Raw genomic sequence first — 14,236 nt, forward strand, 5'->3', positions numbered from 1 at the left:
CCTGGCAAGAAAGGCATCTAGTTCAACAGCCAACATAGGCATCAAATTCAACAAACCTGCCAACAAAGCATCTAGTTCAACAACCAACATAGGCATCAAATTCAACAAACCTGCCAACAAAGCATCTAGTTCAATAGCCAACATAGGCATCAAATTCAACAAACCTGCCAACAAAGGCATCTAGTTCAACAGCCAACATAGGCATCAAATTCAACAAACCTGCCAACAAAGGCATGAAATTCAACATCTAGTTCCCAGAAGCATATAGGTACTCCTTCATCTTGTAGGAAACTGTCCTCTTCCTTCCAGTCTGTCTTGGAGCATGAAATGTTCCCCTATGGCCTGCAGCAGATGTAGAAGATGCACCAGCTTGGGTACTTTTCTTCCTGGGAGACCTCCTTGGAGGAGCAGTAGGTGCTGGGGTAGCATTCTTCCTTGGAGACCTCCTGGGAGGAGCAGTAGGTGCAGTAGCAGCAGGTGCAGCTCTCCTCTTTGGAGGAGCAGTAGGTGTACTTGCAGCAGGTGCAGCTTTCTTCCTGGGAGGAGCAGTCCAAACATCTGTTGTAGATGGAGATGGCCTCTTCCTTGTTAGTGCAGCAGCTGTAGATGAAGCAGAAGCATTTGACCTGTTTGGCTGCATTTAAAAAACAAAAACAATCATTCAGACATAACTACAATTCTATTTGTGCCCACATTGAGACATAACTGCAAAAACACAAACAAAGATTCTTAGCTAACCTGATGTTGGTTTGTCTCATTGCAAGAGCTGGTTTCAAGGGCTTGGAGCACACAGTGTATCTGTGCCCCACAAGTTTGCAGTTGCTACAAGTAATGGATGCCATCCTAGATGTATCTCTTGGTGCTGGCTTCTCAAATGGTTTTTCCTCCTCTTTGTTTGTTGCTTCCCTACTTTGTCTCTGAAAACTGGAGGCTCTATGTCCTGAGTTCTTGTCCTTGGCCACAGATTTGGACCAGGGACAGGAAATATGATATGCCCATATGCTTTTTGGTACATTGCCTTCTTGAAGAAATCATCAACAAAGTCTTCAGGATGCAACTTAGCCTTCACAATTGCAGATACTGCATGATTGCAAGGCATGGCAGTCATATCCCATTTCCTACATCCACATGTTATGTGCAGCAAGTTGACTGAGTAGGTGTTATCTCCACTACTAACTTGGTAAATGTTAGGACCAGCCATCAAAGATTGGCACCACCTTGAGTTGTACTTTGCCTCCTCTAACATCTCTGCATATGTTGGGCAAATCTCCCAATTTGCTGTCTCTGTCTTGGTTCTATTGGTGTTAAACTTCACCATCAATTTAGTCCTAATTCCTTCCAGCATGGTCTTTATTGGCTTGCCTCTAACATCTAGGATCATTTTGTTAAACACCTCACTGATGTTGTTCACAACTAGGTCTGTCTTGCAGGTTAAATCCATTGCATGTCTAGCCCATGTATGAACTGGTACTTTATTAAGCCATGCCCAAGCTGCCTTACACTCTCTTTTCAAATCATTCATTGCAGCTAGGTGTTCATTCTTAGTATAAGAGTAGCTAGCTGCATCCATGTGTTTCTTTAGTTCATCACCTCTAAAACCAGCTGTTTGGAAATTCTGATATATGTGTCTAAGGCAGAATCTTTGTGGACAATTGGGAAATACATGGTTTACTGCATTTAAAAGGCCCTGTTAACAGAATATGAACTAGAGCTAAATATTTGGCCAATTGAATAGTTCACAAAGCAACGTGCACATGAAATCTGACAGAACAATAGAACCAGGTGTAGAACAATAGAACAATGAAATATGAGAAGAGAAGTTTACCTTTTGCCTATCACTAATGATAGTATAGTACCCAAACTTTCCACTCTCTCCACCAAGTGCATCTTTCAGTTGTGTTAAGAACCAGGTCCAGCTGTCTTTGTCCTCTTTGTCAACAACTCCAAATGTTATAGGATATATGTTGTTGTTTCCATCCCTTCCTGTTGCAGCAAGAATCTGCTGACCTGTTGACAGCTTGATAAAACAACCATCTACCCCTGCAAAGTGACAACTGTGAGAAGACAGTATATTTAATGTGGCCAAATAACAAATACAGTACACAATTTACAACACAATGTACCTATGAATGGCCTACATCCATCTAAAAACCCTTCTTTGCAAGCATTAAGACAGTAGAACAGGCCATGGAACCTTGGGTTCTTGCTTGGGTGCTCTGGCAGATGCTTAGTGGTCACAACACATCTACTTCCTGGGTTTGTGTCCAAAACAGCCTGCAAGTAATCTGTAATCCTAATGTATTGACCTCTCTGGTCTCCTTGGACAACCTTCAATGCTTGTTTCCTAGCCCTATAGGCCATATGGGTTGAGATCTCTACTCCATATTTCTTCTTCAAATTCTGCATAATTGTGGTGATTGGTGTGCCAATATCAATTCTCAGCATATCCTCACACTGGTGTGCCACCCATTTTGCTGTGACCTTGGTATTCTCTGCTACTGCTGGGCATGTGTGCAGAAAATTAGCCTTTCTTATTCCAAAAGTACTTTCATTTGCAAGAACAGAAGCTGCAATGTAGAAAGGACATTTAACATTAGTGCAGTAGACTATGATGCTGTCATTGCAGTTTCTGTGGAACTCATAGTTCCTATTCTGACTTATGTGAAATGTCTGGAGTGCTCTCCTAAATTGGTACACATTAAGGAAACAAAGCTTTCTACAAAACTGCTCCTCTGGGTTCCCTCTTTCTTCACTGTACCACTTCCTTGGTTGTGCTTTATATGCTCTGCTCTTCCTTCCATTGGGCAGAATATAAGGTGCATTCTCAGCTCCATCATCATATTCCTCCTTCAAATCACCTACATCTAGCTCCTCATCTGATGATGGTGCCCACACATCCTCAAATCTTTACTCCAAGCTTGAATGTGACCTCTTGGTTGGCCCTTTTCTTTTTTTTTTCCTTCCTCTTGGGTGGATCCTGTTGTTGCTCCACCTGCTCCTCCTCCTCATGCACCATCTGCTCATCCTCCTCAACTTGCTCCACTTGCTCCACTTGCTCCTCCTCATCTTCCCCATACACTTCATCCACATCAGTGTCTCCTTCAAAATGAAGGGGTGGGTCCTCTCTCTGCCTCCTAAATTCATTAAGCCTGTTAAGAAAGTCCTCATCTGCATCCAGATCAGAGTCATCTTCAGTTAGAAGAACTGGTAATTTTTGCTTAACCATTTGAACATGCTCAGATGCCTCCTTATGTTTCCTAAAGTTCTCAATCTTGGTTCTCCTCTTGAGCTCCATTAGTGTCTCCTGCTCATCTTGCTCCATAGCAATATGTAAGTTTGAGCTCTGCTGTGTGGCAAAGAACTGAAGTGGCTCTGACTGCCTCTGTTTCTCAGGTGATCTGAAAAGAACTCCAGAAGGGTTGACTTCATAGACAGGTTTTTCTCCTAATTGACTCAAAGGAACCTGCTCCTCATACAAATAACCTGAATTCAAATCTGCAGGTCTTGGATCAGTGGCCCTAATCACTGTCAAATTCAGTACAGTCACATCCTTACTAGCAATATGGTCAAGCATTTCATCGACCATGTCATCATCAGTAATTTCTACCAATCCTTCAATACCCACACCAGGCTCCTTCACAAAGTAAATGTAATCATTCACCCCATATCCCTCTGTCTCTATTAATGCTACCAAATTGTGATATGTGATGTCTGAAATGCATAGGGATCTCTCCAAGTTATCTCTTTCATGGAAGTGCATTCTAACTTCCCAAACAGCATCATCCAAACTACACAACAAGATAAAACAAAAATTCTAGTTAACAATGCTGTAATTAACAATGCATAACTACAAATGAAGCTAATATACTTTGCTCTTATTGGCACTGCTCTAATTAACAGTACAAAACTACAAATGAAGCTAATATACTTTGCTCTTATTGGCACTGCTCTAATTAACAGTACAAAACTACAAAATAAGCTACTATAATTTGATCTTATTGCCACTGCTCTAATTAACAATGCATAACTACAAAATAAGCTACTATAATTTGCTCTTATTGCCACTGCTCTAATTAACAATGCATAACTACAAAATAAGCTACTATAATTTGCTCTTATTGCCACTGCTCTAATTAACAATGCATAACTACAAAATAAGCTACTCTAATTTGACCTTTATTGCCACTGCTCTAATTAACAATGGATAACTACAGATGTAGATACTCTAATGTACTGCCCATAATAAAATCAAATTAAGTGTTTCAGTGCATAACTACAGATGTAGATAAACTAATTTTCTACTGTAATGTACATAATTAACAGTGCATATTAACAAAATAAGCTACTCTAATGTGTTCTCAATTGGCACTGCTCTAACTAACAGCTGACATTGCTACATAGCAACTAATTAAAATCAAATTCAGTGTCTCAGTACAGCCCAAGATCCAACTGCCGAATAATCAAATGGACTATTTCAGTACAACCCAAACTAGGGTTTAACACTGCTAATCAAAATAACCACACATAGATACAGCCCAAGATCCAGCCGCTAAATCCTAACCCTACCTCTAACCCTAACCCTAGAATCTGTACAAATGAGGTAAACTTACTAGACGCCGCCAAATGACGAGCCCCACTGGTGGCTTTGCGTCGGATCCGCCTTCACGGCCCTGGCCCAAGATCTAGCCGCCGTGAACTCGAGCGAGTGCCGGGGGCTGGGGTTGGGGCTGCTCTCCGAAGGGGCGTCGGGGTTTGAGCTGCCGCACAGATCCGCCTCCGGTGGTCTGTCGTCTCCGCCACCGGCAGGCCCACCGCAGTCGCCGCCGCCACTCGCCGTCGTCATGTCTGCGGAGAGAGGGGGTGCAGGGGAGGGAAAGAGAGGGTGCGGGGGAGGATGCAGATAGAGGGATAGCGGGGATGGACCGGTGAAATGGGTTCCGGCTCGAGACGGCCCGCGAACGGCTTCTGACGGCGTCTAACGAGCCAAACGGATCAACAGTGACGCCACGTCGACAACAGCGGGACCCACCTGTCATAATCCCACTTAAAACGACCAAACAGAGCCACTTGTGGTTTATGCAAAAAATTAGCCTGGGAATTAGTGTTTTTGGCACAAAACTACAGACTTGTCATTTCTGCAACTCTAGCCTTCAATGTCGATGTTTTTTGCAATTCACTCGATTTATTGGGGATTTCTTGACTGAATTCTACATGGGAGTATGTAATTTTAGCAAGTTTTGAGCAAAAAGGCATATACACACATCTATTGAAGTTGGCGAGGTTTAAGGTTAACCAAGTCATCATAGATACCTCGCTTAAAGTTACCAAGTTCTAAGAGTAACGAAGTGACCACATACACCTCACTATCAATGGTTATATTTTGTGATCCACAATGGTTATATGAAAGTTGTTTGAATTTGCAATTTAGGTACGTTGATTTCATGAGAAAAGAAAAAAAAGGATGAATTGAAGCTTCGAGGCCGAGCCAGAGACGTCATGCCTTGCACGGCATCTCAACCGGAGGCGCGTTTGGGGGTTGACCGATGAGGGTGGGTGCCTTTTAGTATTGATTCCTGCTCCAATTAGACAACAACCTTGCTAGAGGCGAGGACATTAGGTGAAGCGGAGGCGAGTCTGAGGGTTGACCAATGAGGATAGGTGCCTATTAGTATTGATTCCTGCTCGAGTTAGACAACGGCCTCGCCAGAGGCAAGGACAATAGGTGAGCCGGAGGCAAGCAATGGGGGAAGAAAGCTTTAAGGAAGAAGAAACAAGAATGGCAATTGGATCTTAATCCAACAGTTCAGAAGATCAACTTGCAAAATAAAATTTCAGGCGACTTACCAACAGTCGGTCCCTTTGAGATCAGCATTTGAGACGGACAGAAAGGTGCCTCGACCAGCAGCAGATAAGCTCGACCAAACAACATGGCTTTGGCAAAAGCTGCATATTATCACATGTACTGTACTGCAGCACATGTGAATGCAGAACTGCTACATATCAGATCATCAGACAGCACGGTGCTTCGAATCAGGAGTTTGTCCCCACAACTTACTGCCTCCGTCTCAAAATAAATGTCTCAACTTTATACTAGCTCTAGTACAAATTTGTACTAAGCTTGAGACAGTTATTTTGGGACAGAGGGAGTATTTATTTTCTCCCATTGTCCTTTACCAAATAGGAGTATAACAGTAAGCGCCGGCGCTGCTCTCTCCTCAACACATGTCAGGCAATTTCCTTCAGAGAAAAGGGCTAAAGAAACAAACAACCAACCAGACAAACAGAGGACAGAGTTTGAATTGGCAGTCATGCTAAGTCAAGTTCTACATGCATGCAAACACGGAACACGCCCGGTGTTCATGAAGACGACGACCGACCCACGTCTTTTGCATAACCTATATCTATCTACCGCTACAGAAGGTTCATGTTTCAAATGGTGTTGTTGTACAAAAGGAGAAGACGATGATACAACACGAGGCAACATTTGCACAAGGCGCCTGAAACAGAACAAAAAGAAACCCTTGCCACCTAAACCCTGCTTTCCATTCTTCCTGTCACACAAGGCACAAAAACAGACGCCCGATGTCGCCATTTTGGCCGGCGGGATGGCGCTACGCCTTGACATACTTGCCGACATACGCCTGCCATGCAAACCAAACCGGTTATTAGGCGACATAAGAAAGTGCCAGGTCGTTTGCAGCAGGAGTAAGAGCGGCCGAGGGGGCTATACCTGTACAAGTTTGCTCAGTTTTTCCTTTGAGTAGGACATGTAGACATCGATCTTCTCTTTTGTTGGAGGGGTGTTCTCGACCGTGCTCGTGACTTTGTCGACGACCTTCTTCACGATGGTCTTGTGAACCTCCCTGGTCAGCTGGCCCTCTTTCCAGGTAGGTTTGAGCGCGTCCTTCACAAAGTCTGCGAGCGCGAGTTTGAACATCTTCAGCGCCTTGGACTCCTCCTTGTTGCCCTTTTTATTCTTGTCACCATCTTGCTCGCCATCGCTATCTTTGGCTTTGGCCTCTACTTTCTTATTTTCTGCAGCCTGTGGCGCAGTAACCACTGATGTCGCAGCGGTCTGACCGACCGACTGGGGCGCTGGGTTGTTGCCATTACTACTACCAACTGCCGTAGATGGTGCCGGCAATGTCTGCTGGGGAGCTTGCTGTTCAGACCGCGCGAGTTGGGTCGTTCCTGCCTGTTGCTGCTGTGCCCAAGGCCACTGACTGGGTTCAACAGCTGACAAACTGGCCATCAAGCTCGGATTCAGAATAGGCTGGGGCAACTGTAGTCCAGCACCTGTACCAGGCTGCATTATGAGGGTTGCCGCCAGAGATGTTAATGAACGGCGAATTTCTTCCTCATTAGGAGGAACAAGGGGAGCACCAGGCTTATCAGATGAGCTGGAGCTTGGCAATATCGATAAACCCTGCAAGGTTTGACCCCGGCTTTGCATATATGGAGGAGCAACGGGCTGGAAATTGTGTGCGTTCTGTATGCTTTGGGTACCGGTATCTTGGCTAGGCACTCCAGATAGCCCCTGCAAGGCTTGACTGTGAGCTTGCATATTTGGAGCAACGGGCTGGAAACTATGTGTGTTTTGCATGCTGTGAGTACCACTCTCTTGGTTAGGATTGGACATGTCAACAGTTGCCTGACTCTGCCCAGCATAGAAAGGCGTTGGGCGATCTTGCAGAACTTGACCAGCAACACTGAAATTATGTCCATTAAATGCAGGCAATGCCTGTGAACCTAGAGTGTAGCTGTGTTGGCCGTGTCCCATATAAGGAGCTGCTACTGGCTGATTCTGCATGCTAGGAGCTGCTACTGGCTGATTCTGCATGCTAGGAGCTGAGTTATTTGCAGTTGCCTGAGAAGCTACAAATTGATCTTGCCTGTCTGGATGTAATGAGAAGTTGCTAAACTGGTCTTGCCTGTTCGGATGTAATGAGAAGTTGCTTTCATGCGGTTGGATATTAAAAGGCAACATGGATGTAGCATCCTGCTGCTGGCTTGTGACTGGATGAGTTGGTGCCCCAGAAGTTTGAGGAACTGCATCTTGGCTCTGCGCTATTTGGCTCAAGCTCTGCCCACCTAAAAGATTAGCAGCATGTATCCCAGTTTGCATACTCAAATTGCCAGTGGTAGCAGATGCACTTAGACCATCCATGTCAGATACCTTGTCATTGTTCATGCTATCTGCACTTGTTTGGATAGGACTTAGAAACTGTGGCTGTTTTGAAGCAGCCATTTCAGGTTTGTTTCGCCCTTGTGAACCAAATTCCTCCTGAGGAATTATCTGGTACTGATCCCTTCCAGCATCTTCCAATTGCCGGTTTTTGTACCCATATCCAGTATCACTTCTGGCAGTATGCTGAGAACTAGGGTTTTCCCTGTCATCTCTGGATAAAATATGAGAACCTGCATGTGTGGCATTAGTTTCTTCGCCCCAATTTGAATAATTTCCTCTTGGTGTGCGCCCACCACTGTATTTTGGAGGCTCATCAGATGCACCTGGACCCATTTGACTCTGGGGAGCTTCCTCATGGAGATATGGACAAGTTTCACCACGACGGCAGCGACCTTCAGCAAAAAATTTACAGGGCCTTTTTTGTTCTCTACGGTGCTCTGTCCTATTCCCAAAGGATGAATCAGGACCACCTCTCACATGAGCTGTTTCCCTAGCATCATCTCTCCATCCAGCATGAGAAGCGGACTCATCATGAATATATCTGCAACTTGCACCTCTGCTGCACCTTCCTTTGACAAACTCATGGCATTGATCAGAAGCCCTGTAATCTCTTCGGGGTTCAGATCTTTCCCAAGTACCTTCATCAAAATGACCTCGAGGTTGCCTGCTCCGTACATAGTCATCTGGTTCTCGTGGATCCATGAAATCCTTGTTCTGATGGCCATACCTTTCCCTCGAGTCTGCGGGATAAGGCTCGTCAAACTGCCTTCGCCCACCATCTTCATGAGGAAACCTGCAATGCAAGCCTCTTCTGCATCTACCAGCTGTAAAATCTCTGCAGAGCAAAGAAGGCCCTCCAGATATTCTGCCTCTCTCAGCCCTCCAATCAGATCCACGGTCAAAATAAGGACTCCGGCTTCGACTTCTGCTTCTCCCTCTAACTCGCTCTCTACTCCTGCTTCTGGAGCCACTTCTGTTCCTGTTAGAAAAATGTAGCAGAGAAAAGGTAAATCTATAGAACTGAATCTTACAACAATATTTCAAACAATCATCTTCTAGTAGAAATTCAGAAGATTTCTGAAATCAACAAATCATCTGGCAAATCAAAATGAATAATAGATGTTGACCGCCAGTATAATACAAATAATAAAAACCAACTTATGTAGTTCTTTCTTCTAATCTGTACTGCAAAGACGATGATATTGTATGGTGCTTGTGTACAAGTAGAGATGATCAACAAGTAAACCTAATGAAGACCTGTAGGCCCTAGCCTGATTTATTTTTGCAGCATACCCATAAATTCTATTTTGGATACTTCCAGCAATAGCAAAGCTTCAACTCCAAATTAGCTCAAAAAGTTGCTTTTCAAAACGATAGGAACACATAACCGAAGTATCATACATGCACAGTAAAAAAGCTGGTTACTTTTCTCACAAAAAAGGGAATTAATTGCTACGTGTCTTATAGTCACTAAGAAGGTTAGTAACTGCTTGTTCAACCGTACCTGCGTGACCTGTTCCAAGCACCTCTTGGAGATGGACTTCGAGTGCGCTGCTTCCATGCATCTGGACCAGACGACACCCTAGAAGAATAACCACGGCTAGCAGCTGTTCCCCATCCATCTCCACGTCTTCTGTCATCAGCATTTCTACTCATAGCTTGGTTACCAGTTGCCTTTTCCAAAGAAGCTAACTTACCCCAGTCATCATTATTATGCCCCTCTTCAGCCATTCTAGGAGCATGCGACCTTTCAGATGACGCTTTAGATTGCCTTTCCTTGACATCTTTATTTAACCCATCAGTGCGTTCCTGCTCGTATTCAGTACTGCCTTGGTGCAAGAAGGCATCAGGTTTTAGGTTCGAAGATTCACCAAGTCGCTTTCCATTATCATTAGTGAGATCCTGAGTAGGGATCACATCTTTGTGGCGATCATCTGTATTCTTAGGAGGAGAGTCATCTTCACTGATCTCAACAATATCAGGAGAAATTTCCTGTGTGTCCCACTTGGACCTCCCTTTCCTAGCAACACCAGCCATTTTAACCTTATCAGTCTGATGAAACTGCGGATGTTAGATAGTCCCTGATAAGGATCTCCCTTCCAGCTTAATCAACAATGTTCTGATTCTCTCTGAAATAGTCAAAAAATATGTATACAGTCAACCAAAAAACATTACTTCAACAATATAAGCTCGAGACAGATAGAGGTAGTTGCAGTGACTGAAAGGAAGACAGGTTCAATATTATGCAGATAAAGCATAAAGGCATCCTATGTGCAAAAGATTTTGATCAGAATGAGCTCAAAAGAAACAATGACAAGCCAAGGCACTTAACTCACAGACGGTTGTATAACAAAGTACGATCGAAGAACAAGCGACAGAAAAGATCATATTCTAGAGGGGCATGGATTTTCACCCGTAGGGGATTTGTTCTGAGAGTATTTTAAATCTATGACATGTGGGACATGTCATGTCACATGTACATTCCAAATTTCACACTTTTTTTTTGAGAAATTTCAAATTTCACGCTTGATACAGGGGGTCTGTACAGACACACTGAAAGAGAAGATCTATAAAAATAATGGCTTCTATGTACTCCCTCCGTCCCATAATGTAAGACGTTTTTTGACACTAGTGTACTGTCAAAAAACGTCTTACATTATGGGGCAGAGGGAGTAGTTTTTATTTGCCCCCAAAAAACATATAAGCATGCTAAATATCCATGATTTATTTTACTGCTGAGCCTGGGCCCAAACAGCCAGACAGGAAATGACAGGTATCCATACAAAGCCAAACAAGCCAGTCATGATTTATTATTACCTTTACTTGTTTATTCATTCAGAACAAGTCACAATCAAGATCCATAGACAAATAATACTCTGATGTAAAATTATCTCATTACAACAACACTTTACAGGCAAACAAGGGACAACACTGCTTTCTTTCTACACTTGCAAGAAAGCTAAATCTAAAAATCTAGGGCTTCCTATCAAGTGGATGTTTGAAGCAGCAATAACAGAAATCTTCGGCATCAACAACTTGAGTCGAAGTTTCTCCTTCGATTAATCTGGTCCAGCGGTTTTGCCAAACTTGATGAATACTAAAGTTTAATTTTTACTGTTTCCGACTGCAGAGACCTTGGGCACTGACATTAGTCTCCCCTCAATTGCTGTATTCCATTGATTTCGCCAACTTGGTGGCAATTAACAGTTCATTTGTCTCTTTACATAATGGCTAGCTAGTGTCTTGATGACTAAACCAAAAGGGCACAAACTCCAAAAGTTGGCATTTACATAATCCTGCATAGGAGAAAGATAACTATCAGCTCCCATGAATTCCTTTATTTTTTCTCCCTAGTCCCTACTGCAATTGTCTTCCAGTGATTTCTAGGCACGTCGGAACCCTAAGCCTACATTGTTTGAAGTCCAAAGTACCAAACAACCACCGTTGCTGGTTCTTCTAAAAGTCAACCAAGTAAATTACGTTTTCTTGTAGTCTATAGGTACAAAGAAACCTTTGGTTGTAACATTAAGCATTATCGCAACTTTGTCAATAGTTTGGATCATCTTTAACTGCAGATGTAAGTCAGATTCTAAGAAAACAGTCTCTGCATATCACAGATGACTAAAACGTGGTAGCTGTGTCCTGCTAACAACAAGTGCATCACAAATAAAGGGGGAGGAAAGGTCCAAAAGAAAAACCACACCAACAAAAAATATGCAGCTGAGTTGCATTTGTTTGGCATTTATATATCTCGTAGAAAACCCATAATTTATTAGAAGGATGGCACATAAAGCTAATTATGGTGGCCCACAGAATCATGCTGGTGTGCAATCAATAAAAGAAAGATCCACGCTTGCTCCTAGAGTAAGGATAAAATGAGATGTGACACTGAAGTACATACCTGAAACTGTACCCCAAGTTGTCCTGAGTTGACAGAACGGCTCCAGAGCATCTGATGTCCCAACAGAAATCATTGAACTATATTCAACTTATTTTCCATCTGACAAAGAGAAGAAAAGAACTGTTAAAACCCAAAACAACTCCTTTGATGGGTCTAAACAACACTAAGGGGAATAACATACACAAACTGCCAACTAACCTACATATGCCACAAGGGGAACTGATAAACTAACAACCTAAACAAGCGGAATATAGACAGAACTGATCATGGGCAAAATCTAGGCACTTTTACCTCAAACATTTATGTAAACAGTAAAAGAACACTCTCAATAGGACCCTTGTACATATAGAACTACGCATTACGGGCAATGAAACAACTTTTAGGTCGTCCATGCATTTGAAGGCTAAAAACCCATTACAGACATGCACGATATGGTATCCATACCCCAAACTAAATAAATTCAGCAATACATTCACACAGCCACAGCATGACACCTAATCCAAATCCAAATATATAAAAATAATATTATTCACAAGTGATTAATACCTAATAAAAGAAGGAAAGACTTAGCCCACCGTCCGCAGCTCACAGAACTATCTTATTTAAACCCGAAAACCATGGCGTTGCCGAGACCGAGCTGTAAAGATCTCCACTTTGTGGTGCACTTGAGTTCATCAAACAACAAGACAAGCCCCTCTCACTAAACCCCAGAACAGATACAAGATAAACTCGCAGCCGAGATTATGCATATCATGCCGGCAAATTAACACGGCATCTAAAGATCTCAACTTTGAGGGGGTCGGCAAAAAATCCCCTCCTCCATGCTCGCTAAACCTAAACCCCAGAACAGCGGACAAACTCACATCCAAGATTACGCATATTCTACCGGAAAATTAACACGGCATGAAAACCAAATCAACGCATAAACCGCAAGCTAGCTCGCACTAGACTATAGCGTTCCCAGTTTCCAAAGATCTGGAATACAGAGTCAAATTAATCACCCACAACTCCATCAGCAACCGGCCATATATCTCCCAGAAGATACCGTTAACAGGCGCAGCGGGAGTAGTAGTAGGAAGAGGAGCTCACCTTCTTGGATCTGGAGACGGCGACGGGGAGGACCGTGGCAGGGTGCGCCGCAGGGTTGACGAGAAGGGCGAGGAAGACGTCACTCGGTTCACGGGGCCCTCGCCGTCGCCGTCGCCTACGGTTGAAGTTGGAGGGAGCGCGGCGACGGGGAGGAGGTCGGGCCGGGACGGCGGAGGCGGAGGCGGCGTCGCCCCTTGGTTGGGCGAGAGGAGAGACGAGGGTTTCGATTCCCCGGTGTGTGTGTGCGCGTGAGTTTTTTTTTTTTCAGCACGGGACTGATAAGCCGCGTTCAACCTCGGCGTGCTGGGCCGGCCCGTTAGCGAAGACATCGTTTTTACGTGTCAATTCAATAGGGGCCCGTCCATTTTGGCGGTGGGCCTAGACATCATTTATCCTGCATGCAAAAAAAAAAAAACCTAATGTAAACCCCAGTCCGAGTTTCTCTGTCTGAACATTCTTTGGAGTGAATAAGAATGCATGGAAATTTTACCAGAACAAGATTTTTTTTTGTAGCTTTGCATGGGTTGAGGACTTACAAATACATGAAGAGAAGAAGGTTTTGTTGGTGGATGGAGGCGACAATGATCAGAAATTAAATCTGGCTACTCAAACAAAATCTTCATTATGTAAGTGCCATCCCGTCAGCTATTGAAAGAGGTCTTTCATTATTTACAGTGATCAATGATGTTACCTGCAAAGCCTTGGTGCGGATCGACAAGGAGGCATCACAAAGGCCGAGCGCCATGGCTGGTGGTGGAGGCCGATAGGAGTGACCAATGAATTCTTCTGCTTGTGCACTGCAGCCAGGTACTCGTACCTATGAGCTGAGATGAACTTGTTCGATAAATATTGCTCAGTCTTTTAGAGCATTTATAATAGCATAGCATTTTTGGATGGAGTACTAGAAGAAGAACAATTACTCAAATGTAACACTTGCATGAATCACTTCGAAGGAGAAGAAATGGGCACTCGACAACATATCATTAGCACTTGAGCAGATGTACAGGAGCAACAACAAGAAGAAGAACAAACTGCAATACAAGTGTTGAGCTAGCCAC

At 43.6% G+C, this 14,236-nt stretch overlaps 1 protein-coding gene across 3 annotated transcripts; it reads right to left on the reverse strand.

The window, feature by feature from the left end:
* Nucleotides 1-6,275: 6,275 nt before the first annotated feature.
* On the reverse strand, nt 6,276-13,430 carry LOC123138535 (zinc finger CCCH domain-containing protein 55). Of its 3 annotated transcripts, none has more exons than XM_044558516.1 (6): nt 13,179-13,430; nt 12,090-12,188; nt 9,715-10,317; nt 8,666-9,167; nt 6,731-8,630; nt 6,276-6,641 (listed from the first exon to the last, which is right to left on the reverse strand). In XM_044558516.1, the coding sequence occupies exons 3-6, from the start codon at nt 10,223-10,225 to the stop codon at nt 6,612-6,614; spliced, it is 2,943 nt and encodes a 980-aa protein (XP_044414451.1). In that variant the 5' UTR covers nt 10,226-10,317; nt 12,090-12,188; nt 13,179-13,430; the 3' UTR covers nt 6,276-6,611. The 3 variants fall into 3 exon arrangements, with proteins under 3 accessions (XP_044414451.1, XP_044414450.1, XP_044414449.1); XM_044558515.1 differs by adding an exon at nt 11,323-11,484 and having other exon boundaries at nt 6,731-9,167; nt 9,693-10,317; XM_044558514.1 differs by having other exon boundaries at nt 6,731-9,167; nt 9,693-10,317.
* Nucleotides 13,431-14,236: the final 806 nt, after the last annotated feature.

The sequence above is a fragment of the Triticum aestivum genome, chromosome 6B (genome assembly GCF_018294505.1).
Source record: "Triticum aestivum cultivar Chinese Spring chromosome 6B, IWGSC CS RefSeq v2.1, whole genome shotgun sequence".
Taxonomy (NCBI): Eukaryota; Viridiplantae; Streptophyta; class Magnoliopsida; order Poales; family Poaceae; genus Triticum; species Triticum aestivum.

Bases quoted from the DNA above. Each gene is read 5' to 3' on its own strand.
- LOC123138535 (XM_044558514.1), bottom strand. From the start codon at position 10,225: ATGGCTGGTGTTGCTAGGAAAGGGAGGTCCAAGTGGGACACACAGGAA. The intron at 9,168-9,692 runs GTACGGTTGAAC...TTTTTCTAACAG, and splicing joins GCTTGGAACAGGTCACGCAG to GAACAGAAGTGGCTCCAGAA. The intron at 6,642-6,730 runs GTATAGCCCCCT...TTTGCATGGCAG, and splicing joins AACTGAGCAAACTTGTACAG to GCGTATGTCGGCAAGTATGT.